This window comes from Chrysoperla carnea, chromosome 5 (genome assembly GCF_905475395.1).
Source record: "Chrysoperla carnea chromosome 5, inChrCarn1.1, whole genome shotgun sequence".
NCBI classification, from domain to species: Eukaryota; Metazoa; Arthropoda; class Insecta; order Neuroptera; family Chrysopidae; genus Chrysoperla; species Chrysoperla carnea.
Window position 1 is genome coordinate 68,791,984 of NC_058341.1, and position 27,603 is coordinate 68,819,586.

The 27,603-nt window shown below is 30.3% G+C and overlaps 1 protein-coding gene across 1 annotated transcript in view; it reads left to right on the plus strand.

Annotated features, from left to right (window-relative positions):
• The window catches only part of LOC123301359, an 80,910-nt gene that overhangs the window by 33,248 nt on the left and 20,059 nt on the right, over nucleotides 1-27,603 (plus strand). The window contains exon 3 of the mRNA XM_044884095.1: nucleotides 19,541-19,674. Within this exon, the coding sequence (XP_044740030.1) occupies nucleotides 19,541-19,674 (134 nt within the window). The remainder of the gene's footprint in view (nucleotides 1-19,540; nucleotides 19,675-27,603) is intronic.

Sequence of the window (27,603 nt, forward strand, 5' to 3'; positions counted from 1 at the left end):
AATAGAGGATAATCCTAATATCGAATTGGCCATATGACCCATAAAAAAGTTAAAAAAGAATTGATACCATGACCAAATTTGAAAGTGAAAATTGATAAAAAACGAGAAAGTTATAAGCAAACAAAGATTGAATTCAAAGGTTGCAAATCTCCTTTTAGTAAAACAAAATTTTATATGTAATTTCTATAGCGCTACCCACGTATGCCGTCACTAGTGTGTATCTTTCTCTTTGTTTAATTAGGCATTTTAAATGTTCATATCTTGCATGCTAGTAAAGATTTTTGCAAACCAACATTGCACTTTTCTGTTTGTGAAGTGAGAATTCGTCATCTGAAGAGACGAAAAAAATTTTGACCGATCCCCTATTGTTTGTTTTCACTTTTTTTTTACTTGATTTTATACATGGTATTTCAACAATTAACTAAATCAATTGTTTGTTTTCACTTGTTGGGAATAAAATTAGTTGCGTTAAATCAAATCAATGTCAAATTTATAAAAAAAACCATTTTGTAACAAAATAATTAGAACTAATGCTTATAATATCAAGTATACATCATTACCAAAAAAAAAAACATAACAATATTTAATTAGTAAATTAATTCGTAAAATTTAAAATAAAAAAATATTATAATTAAATTATCAATATTATAATTATGATAATAATAAATGATTATCAATACTTTAATAGAATATAAACAATTAAATAGCATTTTCGTGGTATCCATTAATTAATTGAATGTTTATTAAATTAATTAAATTTTTACTTGTATTTGTGTAAATGTATTTTATTGTATGCATATTGATGAGTGTAATAAATAATAAATAGGGTCTTCCTATTCCCTAACATGTGCGTGTATATGATGTATGTAAATGCTAAAATGTTTCATCAACAATACATCAATAAAAACAGTGGCGTACACAAACTTTTTAGACGCGTACACAAAGTTTTTATATCATCAAAAATACTGCATGTTGGTTTTGGTTCATCGTTATGGTGAGTAAACAATGATGTGGGTATTTGTAACCACAAATATCCATAGATTGGTTGATCTTTAAAGATTAAAAATAAATAATAGCAGTTAAATGATGGTGGTGTGAGTAAACGGATTTTTCCAAAGGTGTGATACTTAAAGAAATCGTAGAAAAATTATGAACATTGTTTTAAGCGCAATCGTTCCATAGGGTTTTATTATTGGCAAATATTAGACAAGGGACACAAAACATGTGTGTGGGACGTATGATATACATCATTAAAATACAATATAGTGATATACATCATTAAAATACAATATATATCACTATCATGAGATCCGCCCGCTTCGCTGGAAAATTTCAATTTTAAAAGTAACGACAACCAAGTTTTATTCTTCACTTCCTTTGATCTCAAGTATCCTTCTTCCATAAATAATAATATGTATAATAATAAAAAACTATTTAGCCCACTGACTGGGTAAAGGCCTCACCTAAAAACCGCCATTGGTTTCTATCTATGGTTTTCGACGACCATTGACCACTCGCAAAACTGACCAGATCATGACACCATCTTGTTAAAGGACGTCCTTTTCTCCTGGTGTTACGATATGGAGTCCATTGTGTCGTACCGATAGTCCACCTGTCATCCGAAAGTCTGGCCACATATCCCGCCCACCTGCACTTCTACCTATTGACATTTACAGCTACATCTCTGATTTTTGTCTTAGAACGAATTCGAGTTGAACTTATTTTGTCTTTTATTTTAATATTGAGTAATTTTCTCTCGATCGAACGATTGAAATATTCTCTGCCTGTTCATTTGTTTTTTATTTAGGGATTGAGTGCCATACAGAAGAACAGGTAGGAAAAATGTGCCCATTACCCTTCTTTTCAGACTCAGTGATATATTCGACTTGAGAATGAAATTGAGTGATCAGCATTTCCGCTAAGCATTGCTTATTCTTTGCTGAACTTTCTTTTGCTGTGATATTTATAGCTTGTAACAAATTTTATGGTTTTTCCGTCCCCTTGAACGTTAATCATTCGATTTGCATTCGTTATAGCCAGTGTGTGTCTTATCAATGTCAATTCGTAGACCAACTTTTTTTCAGTCTCCGAATTTAATTGTTTCAACATGGTTTCAGTTGCTCCACAGTTTCAGCAATAAGTAATATGTCGTCTGCAAATCGGGGTTATTAATTTTCTTCCGTCAATTTCTAGGCCAAACCGCTCCGAATTTAATTGATTGAAAATATACTGGAGTACTGCATTAACTCTATCTATTTTTAAGTCACTACCGATTTTTTCAAGTTTTACGCGGGACACACTATTTTCATATATGGTTTTTATAACACTCGAGATATTGAAATAATGAATCCAAACTATTTAGTCATCGCTTTTAAAAAAGAAATTTTCCAGCGAAGCGGGCGGGTAACTCTCAGTATCTGTATAGATTATAGCCTATATTTTTTCCCATATATGAAATATATTATTGTAAAGTATCATTCAAATCCAATCAGTAGTTTTCGAAATCAGGCACCGAAGCGGTCAGGTAATTACTATCTCTATAAATTACTAGATGACCTCGTGAACTTCGTTTCTCCTATAATTTATTTTAATAGAACTATTGATCAGCGATTGCTAATCTTAATTAACCTACAACTCCCATTCATTACTATGTTAGCCCGCTCACTTAGCCCACCCGCTCGACTACCCCAGCTTAACCCACCCACTGAACTCTTTATTCCTTTCTGACTAGAAGTGTATAAGGACTTTAGACTGCCAGATTTGAAATTTATACATATAGAAACGATATATAAACATTTCTGACATACTGCTTGTGAGAAGAATAGTTAAATATTTCTTTATAAATATTATTAATCACATGAAGATAAGACAACCTTGGTAACATTGACATTACAGCACACATTGATTAATTTTATACACATTTGTGTATAAAATTGTGGTTTCCATAGACAAACTATTAACCCCTTTTTCGCCACCTTAGGGTGGGGTAGAAGTATGAAAATTAATTTACGACCCATTCTCCTACCTACCAAACATAGGAACAAAGTTTCATTAAAATCGGTCGAGCCGTTACGAAGGAATTTAAACACAAACACCGAGATTTTTATATATTATAAAGATAGCCTATGTGTTATTCCGATGTACGACCTATATTATTGTAATGCTTCATTCAAATGCATTTAGAAGTTATTGCGTGAAAGCGTTACTAACAAGCCAACAAACGAATTTTCGCCTTTTAAATATAAAAGAATGTCCACCAAGAGAGTTACTATCAGGGCAATATAAAATTTGTCATTTTTTTGTATAAAATATCGAATAAATTTAATAAAGAAATTTACAAACAAATATACTCACATAGATACTACAAAATACGCGCGAAAAATATAACTACTCCTTGACAGGCGGGTAAGAGCTGTTTCAAACAAAAATGCCTTACTTTTTTACATGGAAAACAATTTTTACAAGAAAAAAGAAAAAACGGGTTACAGTTAAAAAACTTCCTATTCATTTGACCATGAAAACTTCCATTTATAAATTAAACGTGATGTGGGCACTGTTACTTTTCAAAAAGTTATAACGTACAGAATGCACATCTCAACGGTATCTGTGTGTTTAATATTTGTAATTAAACGCGAAATGAAATACAAATAAATAAGCATTAATAAATAAAGTTAAAAAAACTAAAAAACATGCTTTTGTAACTAGCTGAACTAAAAGGTAGAAATTAATTTGTTTAAATATAAAAAAATAATTTTATCCCAAAAAACGTGGGGGGCTAAAAGCGTGGTGTCAATTATTGTAAATATTTTATAGACACATTAGTAAAATTAAAGTCAATATAAAATATCTTTAAAAGCACCCCACGCTTTTTTTGAATTTAAGAAATTATTTTTTACCTTTTAGTTCAGCTAGTTACAAAAGCGTGTTTTTTAGTGTTTTAAGCTATTATTTATTCATTTTTTTTTTTAGTTTTTTAGACTGTTATTTATTTGTCCAAAAATTGAGAACAAATATGGTGGGAGCGCCAGAAAATGTATATTGTTTCAGACAGGAAAATCAATTTCAGTTTCAGATGGAAATCGTTAAATCGTTAATAAGCTTATTAAACTAGCTAAAAGTATAACTTTGTAATGGCTCGCGAATGGTATCATATAAAATATATATTTCTAAACTAAAATTATACTTCAATTATTGACAAATATTTTTAATTTAATTGTTCCTCAACAAACGTTTATTTCTTTAAAACATCATGTTGTAAATCAGGATCCATGTTATTATCCGCTGTGAAAATATTCGTTTTTATACCATGTATATGAAATATACATAGTATATTAAGTTTAGTCCCAAGTTTGTAACGCTTAAAAATGTTGATACCATGAACAAAATTTTGGTATAGGTGTTCATAAAATCACCTAATTAGTCCATTTCCGGTTATCTGTCTGTCTGTCGTCTGTCCGTCTGTCATCACGATTACTCAAAAACGAAAAATTATATCAAGCTGAAATTTTTATAGCATGCCGAGGACATAAAAAGTGAGGTCGAGCTCGTAAATAAGCAACATAGGTCACGGGGGTCTTGGGTCCGTAGGACCCATTTTATGAACCGTTGGAGATGGAACAAAAGTTTAGATAAATAAAAATGTTCCTTATAAAAAATTAAACAACTTTTGTTTGAAAAATTTTTTCGTAAACGTATATTATGCGCAAATTGCAGTATTATATGAGTATATCAATTATGCATGTGTGACATGTATAGGTATATGTGTAATGTGACAGAGTAATCAACACTGTCTATACATGGTATTTCAACAATTAACTCAGTCAATTGTTTGTTTTCACTTGTTTATTTTAAATTCATGAGAAATACAACAAAATCCATCTTTATTAAGTTGTAAATCAAACCAACGACGATGACATACATTACATACTTCAAAATTCAAATTCTTTTCATCAAAATCATCTCGATAAAGATATAATTCTTCTTGATCTTGTTTTCGTCGTTTCCGATCATCACCCATTAATGATCGATTACGATCACCCTCTTTACGACCCATCAACGTACGACGTCCTGTCATTTTATTGCTTTAATAACAATTAATTAATAACTTTAAAATTATAATAACTATAATTAAAATCTTTTCATTACTTGTATTAATATCACTTAATTTTTTTAATTATTCTACTGTAGAACTGCAAAAATTAATTGTTTATGCTTTGTTATCACGTTTTTTGTATTTTTCATTATGACGTTTTTTAATACTTGAAAGAATCTACAGATGGCCACTCAATTAAAATTAATATTAAATGTAACCAATTATATATTAGTATTAGATGTAGCTCACAGATGGTGCCACTGTCTTTGCATATATATAGATTATATTCGTTGTGTGCGTAGTCATGGTAGGGATAATAAAATCGATGCCAGCGCTTTAAGTGAAAAATTTTGGAGATAAAGGGGGCTGTTATGACTAATTTGCAATTCTTTACATGTTAATGATATAGAAACTGTCAAATTAAAATGATTGAAAAACACTAATTAATTAAACTTAATGCATTAAAAATTGTGAAAATAAGAAATCAAATTGTACAAATATTATTTTTCAAATGTAAATTATCATAATTATTTATTTAAATTTATTTGTGAAACAAGAATATTAAATTTTAAATGTACCTAAGTTTTCAATGCAATCCATACAATTATATATGCATCCATACAATTCTATAATTAAAGTAGTGTATCGTTGTCATGGAAACGAAACTCACGCACGGAGCGAATACATACATGTAATAAATAAAAAATACTGCTGTTTTTTATTATTTATTATTTATATAATTTTTTCTAAAAATAATGATTGATAACACATTTAGACATAAATATGGAACTACAACATTTCATTTCATGTCTAAATCTTTTGTATTTTTTTTTTTTTTTTTTTGTAAAGTTTACCACCAAAAAGTTACATTTTAACCTAGTAGAGGCTCGCTTCGCTCGCCTAATTATTGTGTTGTCATCGACCCTTAAAATAAACAAAGGTTATCATAATAATTGTTCATAATGTCCTCCATTAAAACTCATATAAAGATTTACACGACGAATAAAACAATAATGAATTTTCTGCATAATTTCTCTGTCAACTCTCAGAGTATTTGTAGCGTCTTCGATTTGTTCCCATAATTGCCTCACATTTTATAGTGATGTCCTAAAAACCACAAAGTTTATCGATGTCCTCATAAATAACAATCCAATCCATTTAAATCAGGAGAACGTGGTGGCTAATTAACGGGAACGAATTCAAATATCGCAATTATGAGAACAAATACTCTAAGAGGTGACGAAGAAATTATGTAGAGAATTAGAATGTTATTCGTCGTGTACGTTTGTATGCGTGTGAATGGTGAACACTTTGAACAGTTACTAATAGTAGAGTGAAATTACGCCTTGTGTATGGATTAAAAGTTCGAGCAGCGAAACTTTGGGGTTTTTCTTTTCACATCAAAATAAGTATTTTTTGAAATTTTTTACTTTCCCGGAGTGGTGCAACATGTTTAAAAAACAAAATGGCGTCAAAAATGAAATTTTTTTCAGAAATTTTATCATTTTTATTTTATATTCGCAAAAGGAGACATCGGTGCATATCCAAATTTGGTAGGTTTGTAGTCAATGTTAAGAACTACTCCTCATAATTTTTTAGTGGGGTTTCGTCCCTTCCCCTCCCAGTTATATATATATGTATACATACATATGGTAAAACAGTTCATTTGACTGTAACTTGAAAAATATTCGATTGATTTTAATGAAACTAATATCAATAGTAGGTTTTATTACTTACAACTTTCGGTTAAAATTTTAGCGAAATCCGTTAAATAGTTCGGCCAAAATTTCCAATTTAGGGAATTGTTTAAAATGGCTGCCATTTTATGCCATTTTGTCCTACGAGGTTAAATTTTTTTTTAAATTGTAGCATTTTTTATTATCTTTTGATTTAATAATAAGTGACTTACCCGTAAAATGACTCCTTGATCCATATTTTTGCGAAAAACGGAAAATTTAACACTTTCTGGAAATAATTGTTTGGGGGGTGTATGGACTGGCTTTGGGGGGTGTTTTTTGCTTTGGCATGAGAAAACTATGTTTAAAAGAGGTCTATATGGTTTAAAGCAAAATTTTTAAGTTTTAACCCCCGCGCTGTAAGGGGGAAGGGGTGTATGAAATAAATGTATCATAAAAGATTTTAAAAAGAGGTCAAAATGGTTTAAAATGCTAAAGTAACCCAAAATTTTAGCTGTTTATATTAATATAGCACTTTTTACAACATCCATCCCTTCCACTCCCGCTTTCATATTTTTTGCAAATTAAAAATTTTTAGGACGTATAAAGGGGTTTTTGGGGTCGCTGATCTCGAACTTTTGGCCCAAATAAGTACACCCCCTAAAAATATTACAATTGTTTTTGATAATCTATTGCAAAATTCGAGATCAGCGACCCCAATAACCCCTTTATACGTCCTAAAAATTTTTAATTTGCAAAAAATATGAAAGCGGGAGTAGAAGGGGTGGATGTTGTAAAAAGTGCTATATTAATATAAACAGCTAAAATTTTGGGTTACTTTAGCATTTTAAACCATTTTGACCTCTTTTTAAAATTTTTTATGATACATTTATTTCATACACCCCTTCCCCCTTACAGCGCGGGGGTTAAAACTTAAAAATTTTGCTTTAAACCATATAGACCTCTTTTAAAAATAGTTTTCTCATGCCAAAGCAAAAAACACCCCCCAAAGCCAGTCCATACACCCCCCAAACAATTATTTCCAAAAGTGTTAAATTTTCCGTTTTTCGCAAAAATATGGATCAAGGAGTCATTTTACGGGTAAGTCACTTATTATAAAATCAAAAGATAATAAAAAATGCTACAATTTAAAAAAAAATTTAACCTCGTAGGACAAAATGGCATAAAATGGCAGCCATTTTAAACAATTCCCTAAATTGGAAATTTTGGCCGAACTATTTAACGGATTTCGCTAAAATTTTAACCGAAAGTTGTAAGTAATAAAACCAACTATTGATATTAGTTTCATTAAAATCAATCGAATATTTTTCAAGTTACAGTCAAATGAACTGTTTTACCATATGTATGTATACATATATATATAACTGGGAGGGGAAGGGACGAAACCCCACTAAAAAATTATGAGGAGTAGTTCTTAACATTGACTACAAACCTACCAAATTTGGATATGCACCGATGTCTCCTTTTGCGAATATAAAATAAAAATGATAAAATTTCTGAAAAAAATTTCATTTTTGACGCCATTTTGTTTTTTAAACATGTTGCACCACTCCGGGAAAGTAAAAAATTTCAAAAAATACTTATTTTGATGTGAAAAGAAAAACCCCAAAGTTTCGCTGCTCGAACTTTTAATCCATATAACAGCCTATTTTTTGCTTAGATTTACTCCAGTATAAGCTTACTTTGTTTATTTACATGCGTGTTATATTAATAAAGTTTGGATTAAGTAACGGATTGTACTTAAAATCATAAAAAACAAGTGATTGAATTCATTGTTGAAATACCATGTATAGACAGTGTTGATTACACTGTCACTTTACACATACATACATGTCACACATCATTACTGATATTCCCAAATTATTACATAATATAAAATTTGCGCTTAATTTACGTCCTCACGGGTGAACAATGATGTTTACGACAAAATATATCAAACAATAGTATAGTTTTTTTTTTTATAAAGAACATTTTTTACATTTGAACTTTTGTTCTATCTCTAACGGTTTACAAGATGCATTCCACGGACCCAAGACCTTGAGCTATGCTGCCCATTTACGAACTCGAACTTGCTTTTTACGTCCTTAGTACGCTGTAAAAATTTCAGCTTAATATCTCTTTTCGTTTTTGAGTTATCGTGTTGTCAGACCGACAGGCGCGGCGTACAGATAGACAACCGAAAATGGACTAATTATGTTATTTTATGAACATATATACCAAAATTTTTTTCGTAGCATCAATATTTTTAAGTGTTACAAACTTGGGATTAAACTAAGTATACCGTGATATATATTACATATATTATACATGATGTAAAAACGCCGTTATGAATAATTAACGCCGTTTAAGTCTTTTTATTATATCAGAATTAATTTTTCTCTCAATTTGCTGCTATCAAAGATTGAAATTGCAAAGTCTGAGACGGAGCAACTTTTACTAGGGTAAGTTTAGCCAAATCGACTTGTTTTGAGCTAAACTATATGTTGTTGAGCGTTGTAAAGACATTTAAGAGGCATACCTGTATATGAATACATATAGATTGATTAAAATCTGATATTCACTGGTTACTGTTAGTTGTTACAAAGCATACAAGCGTTTTATAATAAAACGGATCAGGAGAGAGGACATGTAGGTGATAGGTGTAATGTGGGTGTATAGAAGTATTTGTGGATGTGGATGTTTTATTCGCTCAATATAACGTTAAATGTTTTATACAGGGTTAGTCATTAGCCAAAACGATTTTTATAAATAAAATTTAAAAAAAAATTCGCCGGATACGATGATGACAAAATAAAATTTGTAAACCATGGATTCATTGATAAAAATTTTGATTTAACTTTTGCAAAACCCATTAAATACCACAGTTCTTGTATGCTATCCCATAGGATCCATGCATTTTTCGGGGACAAAAATTAGTCTATGTCATTTTCTAACCCCTAAGCTACCAAATTTTACCGGGACAACAAGTAGCCTATTCCAGACTATAATCTATCTATATGCTAAATTTCATGCAGATCCGTGCAGCCGTTCTAGCATTATTGAGTTCGATTCGTCGATCCAAACTTTCACGATTATAATGCAATATATGTATATCAAAAATAGATTATGAAGAACATGGAAATTTTCGCTTTTCTAAATCGAAAGTATGGAAGTAAAATCAAGAGAACAAAAAAAGCAAACAAAGTTTTGTAAAATCTGGAAAAATAAATTTGTTTTTCCTTTCAACACAGGATGAATACTACTCAACACAAATACTTTCCAACCGCTTGGGAGGAAAACAGCGGGTAACTGAGTAACCATATATGTGTCACTATCTTCCGATTTATTTCCTGTGGTGCAGGTGTTTTAAAACAGGAAAACTGGCATCAGTACTGCTCCATCCTGTATTGATACGTGCACCTACATAGCTTGTGTGATTATATTAACAACAAATTTCATTATTACATATCAATCAATATTTTCAATTTATTATTTGGTATTTATTTTCAATTTTTTATTTTTATTTTTGGAACCAGAAACACAAATAAATTGTTTATGAAAAATGTTTATGCGCTACCTACGTTCAATTATTTATATTCCTGCTTTTATATACTGTGTTTTTTTTCATACTCTCTGGTACATGGGTATTGTTATCATCTCGAAAGTGGAAATAAATAATTTCAAATAGGACTATTGAGAGCTGTGTGTAAAACTTTTAAAGATATCTGTTTTTGCCGTCATGGCCAGATTAACTTTAAGGCTAATAAAGTAAAGTTAGAAAACTAAAACCTCGACTCTTACAAAATCTTGCTCTTAAAAGTATCAAAACAAGAAAATATTTTCATCTGAAATTGTTATGATCAGTAAAATCATCATTACAATTGCGGGATCTCTTTTTCGTTCTATGGAAAACTGTTTAATTTTAGAGGTTTTCCGCCTGTAATGACGATTTTACTGTTAATAACAATTTCAGATGAAAATATTTTCTTGTTTTCATACTTTTAAGAGCTAGATTTTGTAAAAGAGTCGGGGTTTTAGTTTTCGAACTGTATTTTATTTACATTCTTTTGGAGTTATAGTTTTGTGATAAACAATTAATATATATATTCGAAAAGTTCTAATTACGCCCTTTCATTTGTACCTAACACGGTATCGTTAATTTATAATATGCTTTTAATTCGTGAGTTTATGTCCTCTATAGGGTGCCATATTCAATTAAATGTGACAGCATATAGCCTATTACCAGCGAACGATCAAGACGCTTTTAACGATACCCCATTTGTCAAAATATGATAAGCAGTTTAGAAGCTAAACATACATACAAATGAACATACATACATATCGGTTAAACACATAACCCTCGTCTTAGGCACTTTAAAATTTCCGGCCCACGAATATGATAATAAATTTTATTGTTTATTAAAAATATTTGTTTCAGTAAAACATTTTATAGGACATTTAATTATGAGTTTTGAGATTGAGCACAGAACTTGGTAAACTATTGTTCTTTTTCTAATATCCGTTCACTTGAACGCTTAGTGAGAAAGACAGTTAAAGATAGAAAAAGAAACTTCTAAAATCTATTTATTTATTCTTTTTAAATTATTGTTGAACAAAATTTATAACTAAGATTTTTGTGTATTCGTTCACTTGTGAACAATGACCTAAAAAGACATTTTTCTTTATCTTTTCAAAGAGTTACCCTCAGCCCTAAAAATGTTTAATCCGCCCCTGTCTGCCATGTCGTTTGAATTACTTTTACTTTCAGAATAGTTTTTTTTTTTTAAGAATATCTTTCATGTAGATGACATAATAAACACTTTTATAAAAAATATAGTTCTTGTTTTTAATTATTTTGAAAATAATTGCTTTACTTATTGTTAAAGTAAGTAATAAAATAAATAGTGTAAAAATTAAAACAAAAACCCGAATGCGTTAAATAAAATCTGAAAAGAAAGAAACAAGTTCAGTAGTTTACATAACGACTATGTAAACTACTGTAAAGGAGTCACTATGAATAACAATTCTTAATAGTTAGCTTAGCGTCAGAGATTGTTAGAGATATCGAAAAAATTATTAGCAAAGGTTTGTTAGATTATTTTTTATACCCATATACTGATTTTATAGCAAAATTCGCATTTTTAATTTTTACATTATTTTGGTCATTTCTCAAAATTATTACAAGTTTATTGAAACTAATTGATGAACTAGTTATAAAATTAAAAAATAAACTTGTAATAATTTTCAGAAAATACCAAAATAATGGAAAAACTAAAAATGCGAATTTTGCTATAAAATCAGCATATGGATATAAAAAAATATTTTAAGTAACTTTTTCTTATAATTTTCTTCGATATCTCTAACCATGCTAAGCAAAATATTAGGAATGGGTACTCTTTGTCAATTTGTAGTAAGTTGAGTTTAAAATTCAGATTTCGGTTAGGCATCTTAAAAAATATAACCTATTACCCTGTATGACTGTGCAAAATTTCTAATCGATATTCATATAAATAACGAAAATATGAAGGTGTCTTCATCTTAAGTGCGACACACTGTATACACGGTGTCCTGTTATTGACTGCAGATCGGTGACCTACAGAATAATCCCATATTGATCCAAAATTGGTAAATAACCTTTTCCTTCGTCTTTATGAGCTTATTCTGTAGGCCACCGATCTGCAGTCAGTAGCAGAACACCGGGTATACATAACTTGGCAATTTAATAATAAAAAAATTAATTTAATGGATAAATACAATGATTTAATGGATCAGAAAGGTTTTGATCGGGTATCCAAAGTACAAATCTACCACAGATAATTTTTTATGCATATATATTACACTAGTTAATGCTTTTGTGTCGGATTCATTTAATAATAACACAAGTGATTTCAATAATTAATTTCTTCTTTTTCATTTAAATTTTTGTATCTACTTTTAATTACATTCTTTGTTATTTATTTATGTATATATTTATTCTTTTTTCATATAGATTATATATTATAAATGCATTATATGAGTACTATAATATAAAGGTTTTTTTTTTGTAGGAATAGTTTTTAATTAACCGTTTCTTTTCTTTTTTTACACGTACACATAAAAACTATAAATATAGTCTATTGTAAATAATACAATCACTATATAGGATGTATTTATAACTCGAACGAAAAAGAGCTTCAAAGTCGAACATATTACATAATAATGAGCGAGACCAAGAACAAGACCAAGACCATAGTTGTTTTGGTCTTGATCTTGACCATTGTAACTTGGTATTGTCCTGCATTATTAGTTTTAGTCATGGTCTTCGAAAAATACGCCTTCATTTTACAGAATCATTACTTGGTCTTGCAGAGATGAGTCTTGGTGTTACAAAAATAATCAGTCTTGATCTTGGTTAATCGAGTCTTGTTTTGGATCTTGCATCAGTCATTTTTTGAACTCGATTAAGTCTTATTGTATTATTTCTTAATTTTTGGAATCTTACTTTTAATAACCATTACAAAGTTAATCAATTATCCGTCGCCCTAATAGCTCAGTTGGTTCAGGCGTAACCAATTTCGTCCGTGGTAGGCATATGGTAGCGGGTTCGATTCCCGCCCCGGCAACAAAATTAATTTTATTAATAGTGGTGATGGGCTGGTGTAGTGTATGGTATATGCATGGACGTGCACTCAGCCTCTGAAAATGAGGAGCTGATAAATGAAATTATCAGCGGAAAGATGGTAAAACACATATATGGTATCACAATGGGCTCTATAGCCTAAGTGTGTCCTTCGTGGGTAGCCAATATAACCTAACCTAATCAATTATCCAAATATATATTATTTATATAAAATGATGAGAACAGATAAAGTCTGTCACTCATACTGCGTTATACCGAAAGTCAGCAGATTATAGTTATTGCTTTTGCTTCATTTCTATGAAGTTGTCAGGTAAGCAAGCGTTATTAATGTACCCTCACTTGTTATTAAATTGAATTTTGTATGAAAGGAAAGGATATTTTATTTACTTATGATTGCCTAGATTTAAACGTTAAGTTTTAAGTGCTAGTAGGCAGAGAGACAGATAAGAGTTCCGTGCGCCAATTCATTCGAAAGTAAGGACGTCGCATACAAAAAAAAATTAAGAAACGTCTCACTCGACAAACGTGCCTACACCAAAATCAAATCAATATTTGATTTCTTTATGTTTCAATGTTGTGAGTTTGTCCCTGCACTCTTCCGCGCTAAATTCAACTCTCTCTCAAAACGATGTACTTAAGAAGATGTTTGTTTACAATGAAATGTAAGATTTACTCCAAATCAGTCTTCTGAACGTTTTTCAGTCATCAGTCATGTTTTACCTATTACACAAAGTGGACAGAATGCCTATTACACATAGTGAGGGAGCATGCCTACCTTTTTCACAAATCAGCTGATTGGCACACACCTTTCTCTTTCTGCATCCTTGTCTGGCACTCTCTCTGTTTGCGCTTAAAAGTTTACACTTAAAATTTAGGAAGCCATGGATGTGAAACGCTTTTGATAAGGCAACTAATGCTCTTAGGTAGGGAATAAAAAAACTTTCTTTTTATAAAAAATTCTATTAAATAACGGATAAGGGTATATTAGTGATGCTTGCGTATCTGTTAGTACCTAGCAACGCCATAGCTTTGTTGAAGGGAAAGTAAACTTTAAATATTTTTTCAATTCCTCGGGTAATATTCTTTCAGTTGATATTCGTTTTTTATCAGCAACAAATCGTAAAAGTTGATGAAAAAATATAAATTAAAGTTTATATTATTTAACAGCATTGGCCCGTGATTTGGGTGGGGCTTAAACTTTAAATGCCGTGATAGTTTCACAAAACGATGCTGTCAAATATCCAAATAATAATTTTTTATTTTTATAGCTTCCATTGGGTAGATACAATTCATGATTTTTATCAAGTTGATGATAAAATTCATAGTTCCTATTCATAGTTTTTATTAAAACTGATAATAGTTAAATTTAGGACGCTAAAAATGAAATTAGTTCAATCGTTATACCGAAACAATGGAATTACCCTTTAGTCGACTCACACTTTAGTTTATGTTACCACCCACCAATTGCTGCATGATGAAATGCCTATTCAAAAATTTAATGTTTATCAAATATTACATTAAAATTGTACGTGCATATGGATTTTCGAATACAGTTTATGTTTTTGAATCGCAAAAACCGATTTCATGATAAATTTTTTTATAATTTATATTTAAAATATTTATTTTACTGTTTTTAAAATAAATTTCGATAATGTATTGATATTTAAAATATAACATAACCAAATGACACAAGAGTAGAAATAAATGCAAATTTTCGGTATGAAAGTAAAAAATTGATATTCCAGCCATCACGAGCTTTACTTGTATGTTTTTAAAGGGGGTGAGAATGGATTTTTCTATTATATCGTGAAATAACGACTGTTGCAAAAAAAGTTTGTAGCAAAAAAGTGGAAATTATTTCTAATTCAAATTTTAATATGATAAAGTACAAAAACTAAGATTCGAATTTTAACTCCTCTAAATCAAAATATAATTCATTTTCTTCTGATACTTACAAATGTTACCCTTAAGTTTAAAATTAATAATTTTAAGTCTAAAACAAAAGTATATTGACAAATTGAATCACAAGGACGTTGGACCAGGAATGCTAAATCACAACATTACAGTTGATCCTGTTGTACGTTTCGTCTCTTTATTGAGACTTTTTCAGCAACTACAAATTATAATTATCAAAATTACAATATAACTTCTAATACATAATTATTTAAAAAAAAAAGTCAAATGAATTATAATTCATCATTACATTAGGTAGTTAAAAAAAGCTAGATGGAAAAAAATTTGTTACTGTTAACTTTTTTATTTCATCAATTGTAGTAGAATCGTTTGATTTTATTAAGTGATTTTAGTTTCTAAACCAAAATCTGGAAAAATCAGAAAAAAAAGAAGGGAGTTAATTTTGGAATAAGTGTGTTTTTTAAAAAATTTTAAATTAATAATAGTATGAATAAATAAAATTTCATAGTTTTTAAATTGAAATTATTAACGTGTGTATACAAAGTTATTATAATAATAATTACCTACTATAAAATATAAACAAATCATATGTATCACCATCTATGAATTATAATCAGATGTTACCAAAGATTGGAATCACTTAGATAGATAATATTTAAATGTACAGCTTTAATTACTATTTAGCAGAGGTGTCGTTTTTTCAATTGATGTTTTAGTTTCTTAGGTTACGGTGTTTTATACGTTGCTGACGTAGCATTGCTGACACGAATCCATTAGATTTTACCCTACCAAAAGTCCTCTAACGAGTCACTTCACTTCAAAAATTATCTGATTTCAAAAACACATTTTGAAAATGCACTCTTCTTAAAATAAATACGATATTTTGTTTTCGTTTTCAACTTTAATAATAAGTATAGGTATTTAGAACCAACTAAAAATAAAAAAAAACTTCTGCCAGCCTTTCCCATTAGCAGCCAGCTATTACCCCTAATATAATTAAATCTATATATCTATAAAATGCTTTGTCCTGAATGACTGACGGATCATTGCACAGCCTAAGCCGCTGATCGTAGAGACCGGAAACTTGGAGAGGATTTTCCAAAACTCACCCCCTAAGGGGGGGATGCGAATTTTGTATATGGAAAACCCATATTAATAATTTTATAGACAAATATAGATCAACGTATGCATGTTTGTCATGTAACTATATTTTTTTTACAACGCCCGCTCGAGAAGTAGACTTTTCGAGCGCTGTATGTCACCTTCAAAATACACAATAATCGCATACTTAACTATATGTGTTTCATAAACGCACATGTTCGGTTATAGACTACATAACTGCACAGATTCCTAATACACTATACTACTATAAAATATAACCTCACGGATACTGTCTGTATTACGTTTCTCACTTTACTAGAAACTACTGACACGCCATCTGACGCCGCGATAATAACATGAAAATCATAATATACTAAATAATTTATGTTAATACTTTAACATAATTTATTTATACATAATAATTTTAACATAATTTACATTTAAAATAAGTAAATAAATCATTTCTCAAATTGATAAATTTCTCTCAAAGTCAACTTCCCGAGCGATTGTTGTAAAAAGTATTGAATGCTACTTGCGGAATAAGTAGCAAATATGACAGTCGTGATTACGGCATTCGCTCTAAGGTTATGAGACATTCTTATGAAGACTCGTGTGGTTGTCGCAACTCGCCTACGGCTCGTAGCGACATCTACCACACTCTTCATAAGAATGTCCCATAACCTTACGCTCACGCCGCAACACCACGACTGTCAGATTATTTGCTACTTATCCTACATGTAGCATTAATAACTATTTTTAAATTCATATGGTTTATAGTATTTTACAGAGAATTTTAATTTTTGTTCTCACAAGCGGTATTTTTGGAATTATTATTTATAAACTCAAAGCCTGAAACTTTATTTTATCGTTGTACGAAATATTTGAAACGATTATACTGCTGTATATTTAATCGGCAGAAAAAGTCAAGGACAAAACCATTGGAGATAGAAATTTCATTTATTTTTAAAGGAAAAATAGTATAATAGATTTATTTTGTAACAAAATCAAATATCTTAGAAAGATAATTGAATACAGAATTACTAATAGAGTAATGTTTCAATAAAATATCTGCTAAATTTATTCCTTCCTCTCATGAACACTATGTTCCCATTCATATTTTAAGTACTGAAATTGGTATCCAATTTTTGTTTATAAAAATATATACACACCAATAAAAAAAGGAAAATCAATAAATCCAGTTTTTAATTCAGAGAAGGTCGGTCTTGAATAAGGTGAAATTTTATATGAAACTATGTCATTTTTGAAGTTAGAAATGTAAAACTTGATACATGAGCTCCTGGTTTGAGACAAAAGTTTATTTTACTTTTTTCATAAAAATTCATTATTTGAGAGGGTCGAATTGGGGATGAAACTTTGTACTCCTTTGATAAAATTAAGATAATATTAAAAAAATTTTTGTTTTGGCATTTGATGACACTCAGTGGTTGGAGTAATTTTGATCCAAAAAGTATAAAAATCGGGTTAATTTAATGATTGTACCTATAGAAAGTTAGAATGTAAGCGAGTATCATGGGCAAAACTTCATTTTCAAAAAAGTTCGAGATCCCCAGCAAAAAATTCAAATCCATAAAATTGTGAACAAAAGGGAGAATAAGTGAGGGCTATAAGTCTTTGTTTTAAAAGAGAAATTGCCCAGCAAAGCGGGCGGGTATGTGCTAGTGTAATTATAAAAAGAAGTAAAGGGCTTTTTATCCGTTAGTATCGATTTACGCGTAAATTTACAAGGGTACAAATAGAGTAGAAACAAACTCCCTTGCCAACCTCTTTAAAGAGTTATATTATGGCGGGAGCAATTGATGAACGTAGTACAGGTTATGCTAGATTATAAAGGGTACCCATGGGGGATAGACTTAGGCTGAAGCGCCTAATGGCCCCATCATTCTTCTGATCGTTTGGATATGCTGAATACACCTCATTCTAAGTATTTTGATATGCTGAGTACACCTCATTCAACTTCAGCACATCATAGAGCTATTACGATCAAATTAATGTTTGTTATGACTCCGGGAATTGAACCCGCTACCCAAGGCAAATAGGGTACGCAATTGGTTTCGCTTTAGCCAATACAGTAGACTAGTGCCACATAACTGTCAATTCTCATATGGGAACTATACACTGTGTACATTTCAAAAGTATCCAAGCTTAATAATCTTTGACTTGATTTGATTATTGTTTTGAGTGAAAAACGTCGATTTAGATATCGAGAAGCAAGATCAAATGGTGCATAGAGAATTTATGGTTTCATCCCTTCACTTCCTGTAGCCTCAACTTCCACCTTCCATGTTATACTTCATTTGAAGAGGCATAAAATTCAACTATGATAAAAAAATTTAAGCCAATTGATCTAAAGCCAGACTACAGAGAAGATGGAAGGTATGAAATCAATTATTATTAGCAAACCACCGAGGATTGGATAAAAAATTATTTTATGACAAATTTCTTATGCCTGTAATTTAATTCAACAGTGTATCCCAACCGCAATGTTTTGCTAATAATAATTGATTTCATACCTCCTACTTTTCATGTAGTTTATCTTATGAACCAATTGATTGATTTCATTTTTTTTATAATGTTGAATACACAATTTTATGGATACAGTTCGGCGTTTAAAAAAATTTTTTTAATAAAATTTCCCGAAAATTTTATGCTCTACAATTTTCATAATAAATGTTAACATCACTGTAGCTATAAAAACCAAGATGATCGCAAGAACCTTGATTTTGGTAACCTTTGACCTTGAATATCTTATGGCGCCGGCGGGAGATTTTATGAGACTATTGACACAACTTTTATAACACCAAAATAAAGGTGTAATCGAGTTTACAGGTTATTGTCTCTCATTCCAAGGTTGACCCCTATTTTTGGTATAAGTGACTGCATTATTAGATGTGAGCTATTCGCCACTAGCTAAAAAAAATTTAGCTGGTAGTGAGTTTTCACCACAGGCAAACTTATTATCTATAACTCCTAATTATTAAGTTAATAATATATAATTGTTCCACTGGAAATAATGTAGGAATATAATAATACAAAAATTATTACTAGGAATCTTCCCATAATGTTTTGACTTTTATTAATTTATGATAATTTTGACAGATAATGTTTTATTTTTTGTAGAAATTCCAAATGGAATACCGGTGGTAACTGTGGATCGATTGCGATTTGCACAAGGTGGACCATTAATTGCCGATTGTACAGCGCCACCATCATCACCTGCCACAAATTTAACATGGTTTGTGAATGATCAAAGGGTATGTATAAATATTATTATTTGCAGTTAGTACTACACATTAATAGCATATTATTACCATACCATATTAAAACCCATGACTACGCGCTAGTCAGGTACAGACTTCGCTTTCAATTTTTGACAGTAGCCTAGTAGATGGATTTTATAGCGGCTATTTATAAATAGTATAATATAATGCCTCTGTTTCTAATTCTCACAGGATCATAAAACTTGGAATTTAAATCATAGAGATAATACCTTAGAGCTGTATAGACATAGGAAACGGTAATTGCATCGATGACCACATTGAGAGGTAGAAAGAGACACAAATTGTAGGCGTATAAAGAAACGAAGATAGCTACACGCATCTACTTTGTTTGTCTCTCTACAGCTATACGCGCCTACTTTGTCGGTCTCTCTAAAATCTAATGGAAACTTAAAATGTTATGTTGGCTTTTAAAGTTATATAAAACTGTGTCTAAGGTTTCTAAGTTTTCTTCTCTTTAAATTAAATTAATTTTGACAAAATATTACGTTACAAAATTCTATTCTCATAACCACGCATTGTAGTGATTAAATGTTCGAGATTCAACGTGTGTGAAGGCGCAAATAACAACCATTAGTACTACAAAAAGGTTTATGTATAAATTCAACAAATTATTATTACCATTATTTAGAATACATTTGTAGCAGTCACTCGAATGCAATATTTTTAATATGTTTAATACATTTATTTTATTTTTATTTTCAAAAAATAAAAACAATAATGAAAAATAAAATACGGCCACAAAAGCTATATGAATGTAATGCATTATTTTTTAGATTGCAGGGAAGAGTGAATTACCACGGTTCAAAATTTATTTATGGGAATAGATTTCGAATCGAAAATAGATATAGTATAGTCTCTATTAATGGAAATTTTATTTTTTCTACTATTTAAGCTATCGATAACGACGTTTTCTTCATGGCGAAATATGTGTAATTCTCGATACAAGATATCTCCCCTACCGATTGAACCTGTAGACGCTCTTTTCAATATGTAAACTTTACAGTTCATTCTGGAATGCATAATATCAATAACGCCATATGATTGGAACAGTGAAAATCTTAAGTTATGCGGTGTTTACACCATCAAAAAAATTGGATTGCTTAGGAAATGTTCTTTGATTTGTAGTAGGAAATAATAACCACGGATAAATTAGCGATGGAAAAAAACCGGAAAATATATACCAGGAAAAAAATAGACCCGGTAAAGCTTGTAACGGGAAAAATAGACCTGGAAAAAACATCGACAGAAAAAAAGGACCAGAAATTTATGTCCGGAAATATCAATCCCAAACACATCTGTTATTGATTTTTTGATAACCCGGTATCGTTGTAGTTACGAGTTGGTTGGGTTGAGTTTGTTGACTAAAGAAGAGTTGGTTGAGTTCTGAAGTTGTTAGTCCTTGCGTTTAATAAAATTAAAACTCCAAAAATCGAAAAATTCTAGCGAAATCGGTAGAAGGTTACTTTTGGAAATCAATTTACATAACCCTAAATTAAATTCTGTTATCAATGAACCAAATGTTTGTGTCAAGTACTTGAATATTGATATACAGGCAGTGAAAAAAGTGGTTTCGATGTACCGGCGATTAATGATAGTGAAACAACTATTAGAAATAAATACCGACTCTGGGTGGCTAAATAGAAAGCATAATGTTTAAATAATTCCGCCATACCAAAGTCGGTCGCTTTTCTCATTGAAGCATGCGGCAAAGATTTGCAGCGTAACTCTTTCGACCAACGTTGTTATCGCAGGCAGATCGTTTTTAACACTTAACGAGTGTTCAATGTTAAATGTATACTGATGTTTAATTTAATTTGAAGTTGTACAAACTTCATCAAAATTGGTTTAGTAGTTTAGAGTCTAAATGTGACACTGTGATGTGTAAACAATCGCACATTTACTTTCGTAATTTTTGTGAGCGAGCAAACTAACATTTTACAGGTTTGTTAATTTACAAATACACTGTAAGTACAAAATCTTGGTCAGGGCGACATATATTTTGTAAACATATCCTTTGAAGGAATGCACTATATCGATCATGAGCGAGTTCATACTCGGATTTGCATTTTCGGGTGCTGTGCCCATCATTTTTTTGAGGGCTGGATCTGCACTTGAAAAAATCCGTTGGGCCCGACTCATTAAGGATGTATAAGCACGGTAGTGGGGACATACATTTAAAAAAAAATATTTTTTTTCAATTTTGATGGTGAGTAATTTTTAAAATATCGAAAATTTTGTTTAATTATTTAGCTTACGATATTTTGAAAACCAAAGCAGATATCGAAAAATTTTAATCTTATTTTTCGTCTACATTCATGAAGTTATATCGAAATTCATCATCCAAGTTGAAAATAAAGTACAAATAATTTCCCCCACAAGTCTAAACTTGCCTGGCGCTCGTATTACCTTAAATATGACATTACGAAATACATTATAATAGATAGTGATTTAGGTCGTATATGGTGATGACCACAAAACACAATTGTCAACTTAATAAATGAATAGTAAAAGCAAAATTGTGTATTTGAAACACTAAAAATGTTAGTTTACTGGAAAACAAATGCACAAGGTTAATCCTTCTTTGTTTTCATAAAGATAGTTAGTAATGACTATCGAAAAACTAGAAAATGAAACTTATGATGGTACATGGTATCCTCCGTGGTACTACCTCGCCCCCTTTATGTAAATTGATAATAAAATGTTGTACTATACACACATACATAACATTTTAAAAGCTCATTCAATGTATGAATATATTATAATAAATTTATACTAAATAATTATATTATTGTTGCTTTTATTTTTGTATTTATTTTGTTGTGGAACATATGTTTATTTTTATATGTTTGAAGGTTTTTAAGGTCGGCTTTAGTTCTGTCCAACATCCATGATTTTCATTTACAAGTATATATGAAAAACTATTATTCTTCAATATAGCAAATTAATGGGATATAGAATGAAAAAATCGAAAGCATTTAAAAAAGCCAAATTGTAGGTCGCAGAAGTGAATATTATATAGGAACAAGTGAAAACAAACAATTGACTGAGTTACTTGTTGAAAACCATGTATAGACAGTGTGGATGATGCAATCGTTTGTTTTTTGACGACACGTAAATCCTCTTTTAAATAGCAACTAATTAGCGCCCTGGTGGGTAAACAGTGATGTTTACAAGAAAATGTTTCAAACAAAAGTTGTTTATTTTTATAGGGAACATTTTTTACATTTACACTTTTGTTGTATCTCTAAACCTTTCTTGCTCATTTACGGACTTGACTTCACTTTTTACGTCCGCTATAAAAATAGAGTACGCTTTAAAAATTTCATCTTGATATCTCTTTTCGTTTTTGAGTTATCGTGTTGACAGACAGACAGACAGACCCACAGACGGACATACAAACGGAAATGAACTAATTAGGTAATTCTATGAACACCTATACCAAAATTTTTTTGGTAGCATCAATATTTTTAGGCGTTACAAACTTGGGACTAAACTTAATATACTATGTATATTTCAGATATACATGGTATAAAAAAGATAATTGAAAAGTGCATCGAGCCAATAAGCTTCTAAAAAAAATTAGCAACCGTAATTATAATATTTATAATTTTACACTTCTAGTTTATTTGCGAGTGGCGAATAAAGTTGAAAAATTTTAAACTCTCTGATATTTAGCTAATACACGATTACATTAGCGAGCTTATTAGCAGCGAGTGAACTCGCTTTTGTAATCCTTCCTTAAAATAGATCTCCGATCCAAGAGGAGTTTTTTTATATTTCATAAAAAAAGTATCAAGTATCGCATGTTATGAAATTAGTTGTGGATTTCAAAGGAAGTAAAACTTTTTTCAAATTAGTCGAGAAACGCTTTCCCGTGACCGATTGAAATTTCTAGATTCACACAAGTTTTTTCTATGAATTATTGCTTCCTTATAAGCATTTTCAGAGCGATTTTTTCAATTTTCGAAAAATGAAAAATGCGTATTTTGCTTAATAAATATGCGTAAGTTTAAAAAAAAAATTGCAGCTTGTCTTGGTGAGCTTATCGGCAGAAATTGTCGCGTTAGCATGTGAGAAATACTTTGTTTGAGTGTGTGTGCCATACCACTTTACCTAATTGAGACTAACTTAATTCATCACTATTGTGTTATAGATTAAGAGCAAGACCAAAAAAATTATTTAAATCTACTAAAGCTGATAATTTGAGGATTGATTATAGAAGTTGTGTAAACTCATACTGCGGTCAGCCAAACGAACGGTAGAACAGGGGCCCCAGATATATGCTATCAAAACGGTTATGATTTCCGTAGTATTTAAATAAATTTACCAAAGCTGAATATTGTTATACAGATTGTATATTGCATTTAAATAACAGTTGTGTCAGTCAGTTAGTTAAATCATAAAAAATAAATAAATAAACTTCAAATCATACAAAATAAACTTCAATCATAAATGAATCTTATGGTACATACATTGAGGCTGACTGACTAGCTCTGTGCTAACATTTTACTGACTGGCTGACACAACTATCATTACTGTTATTTATATGCAATATGCAATCTGTATAACAATTTTCAGCTTTAGTAAACTTATTTAAATACCACGGCAATCATAACCGTTTTGATAGCCTATATCTGTCCCTTGCTCTAGCGTTTGCTTGACTGACCGCAGTATGTGTGTGTACACAACTACTACAACCAATCGTCAATTATCAGCTTTAGTAAATTCAAAGAATTTTTTTGGCCCTACTCTCCCATTATTAGCTGTCAAACGAACAACAATTTATAAACGTAACTATTTAATAAATTATTATAATTAATTAGTTTATGTATTTATTTAGCTAAACAATCAAAAAGAGGTTATATGTTTATTACAGATTTAGAATAGTAAGTATTTATTTAACGCTTACTTTTGTTTTTGTACAGGCTTCGTAAGAAACCTCGTTCGTCTCGGGGGTCTTATGACCGCACTATTTGATTTCCGTATTTTAACCGCTCATTAATCGATAGTTTACTAATCTTTCTTCTGTTTTTAATCTTTTTTTTTACAATTGACAAGTGCATCCCTCTTTTTTTTGCCTTTTCTAAGTTAATGTCAAGCATTCATGCTCGTTTAAAGTCAGTTTAACTCTACATCTAATGCAATGATATTTGTGTGTCTTTAACATCGTAGCGTGTAAAGGGATTAACCGATGTTGATTTCTTTGATTTTGTTTGATAGTAACTTAATGGAGAGTGTTCTTAGCTAAGTATCAAGTGCAAATTTAGGGTTCCGCACCCGAAAACTAAAAACTGTGATGGGTTTTTTAAATTTTTTAAATTTCACTTGTATAGCATCAATATAGTAATAAACGCGTGCGTAAACTTTTACAATTTTATTTTATATTTATTTATTTGGGATTGCTAATTTGCATATAAACAGAAAATAAAGGACATTTATTTAGTAAATACTTTTGTTGCGTATTAACTGATCACAAACTAATGACTGTCATAAAATTTAAATGGCCTAATTGTAAATTGTGTTGTTTTTGTGTATATAATTTTTTATGTTTTTAAGGATGTTATTTTATTTTATATCATTATTATTTTATTTGCAAAGGGAATTTAATGTAAACAAGTCTTGAAAATCCTTTGTCCTCTGCTCTCAATCCAATTTTATTAAGGAATAGCTTTTGCCCACAGCTTCGCTCGTGATATTGACTCATTTCTTCCATGAAGTTCGCTGTGCTCCTGTAAAGAATGAAATAAAAAAGTGATACAGTATACTTTTCTCATTTAGAGATCCAACCTTTACCATACTTATCCCCTTTATATACTGCAATATACACAATGTCAACTTTGAAGAACCAAATGCTACCTCTCAACCCGCTTGTCTTCGCTTAGTCCGCTCCCTAAAGGTCAGCCTTATTTATATCCCGTCGGAAACTAAGGCGGCATTCGATGATGTATTTCGCTATGCTCCTTTAACGAATGAAATAAATGTGTGATACAGTATACTTTTTTCTCAAACCATGAGTACATATATCAATTTGTACAATCATACCTTAAAAAAAGAAAAAGTTTCATTTCAACTTTCACCTCGTATTTTAGCCTCTTGAACAATGAATTTTTCGAAAATAAGTAATACAGTAAACTTTTCTTTTGAACAATGAGCTCATGTATCATTCTTTGCAATTCTAACTTATAAAGTTTCATCCAAACTTTCAACCCTATTTTGAACCCCTTACGGAATGAATTTTAAAAAATACCTTTAATACAAGAAACGGTGTATGGATGATCTTCACCCATCTGATAATCAGATGAGACAATCGAATTTTTAATTAACTTTTGACAATTTTTTTTTTTTGGCTAATTTTAATCAATTTTTTCCATAAAAGCTAGCCAAAACCATCATTTTCTTAAATAAATTATCTTTCCCCTGATACCAAATTTGAATGGTGAACAGATCGTTGTACATCTGTTGACATCAAATGAACAGGTGTAAGCCAATATAGACAACTACATCCAATCCAAATTGATATCAGAAAAACGATAATTTAATCATGAAAATAATGGTATAGGCTTAAAACCCCTCATGGAAAAAATTGGTTAAATAATTAATTTCATTAAAAATAGCCATGAACACTTTTCGTTATAAAAAAATATAACAGGAGTGTTCAAAAATCAATAAAATTTCGTAAAAAATATGTCTCATCGGGTTATCAGATGGGTGAAGATCGACCTTATACAGTCTCCTTCTCTGGCTTAAAAACTGGAGTGATTGTTTTTCTTTTCTTGGTTAGTATGTATTTATTTTTATGAATAGAAATTGGATACAAATTTCAACACTTAAAATATGAACAGGAACATAGTGTTCATGAGAGGAGAGAAAATATTTAGTAGATATATTATAGAAACGTTAGTATAATATTTGAATTTGTTACAAAACAAATCTATTATACTATTTTTCCTTTAAAAATAATTCAAATTTCTATGTTCAATGGTTTTGCCTTCGACTTTTTCTGCTGGTTAAAACCTTCAATATACCGAAGTATAATGATCGTTTCAAATATTTCGTACAACGAGAGACTTCGAGTATATAAATCATGATTCCAAACATACCGCTTGTGAGAAGAAAAATTAAAATTATCTATAAATATATAAAAGCCATATGAATTAAAAAAAAAAATCTATAGTAACATGACAAACATGCATACGTTGATCTATATTTGTCTATAAAATTATTAACATGGGTTTTCCATATACAAAATTCGCATCACCTTTTTACCCCCTTTGGGGGTGAATTTTGGAAAATCCCTTCTTATCGCATGCCTACGTCATACAAAGAACATACTCTCAAAGTTCCAGGTCTCTACGATATGCGGTTTAGGCTGTACAATGATCCGTCAGTCATTCAGGGCAAAGAATTTTATACATATAGATATAGAAACTACACTATATGAGTTATTTACTTAAATTTATTTAAAAAATTATAAATATATTTATTGAATATTTATTTAAATATTTACCAAAAATTTGGGGCATCAAATTTTAAAAAAGAGATAATTAACGGAAGGTTAAATCTAAAATCGTTAATATTTTGTACTAGTGCAATTATACTAAACAAAAAATTATAAATGTTCTTTGCAGCTCAATCATTTGAAATACCGGTAAAAACGATTTTGATAGATTACTATTTGTGGAGCAAAGAAGTCAGCATGATACGAATGAATTACGTTTACTTCCACAAAAAACTAACTGTTTGATGTTATTTATGGTATCGAATTGAACCGGATATTTTACGGAACAGAGTCGTTAATTTGAAGACCGTACAGACGCACTAATTTATATGCTATGATTATATCTGTTTAGTCCCAAGTTTGTAATCCCTTAGAAATTTTGATCATACGAGAAGACTTTTAGT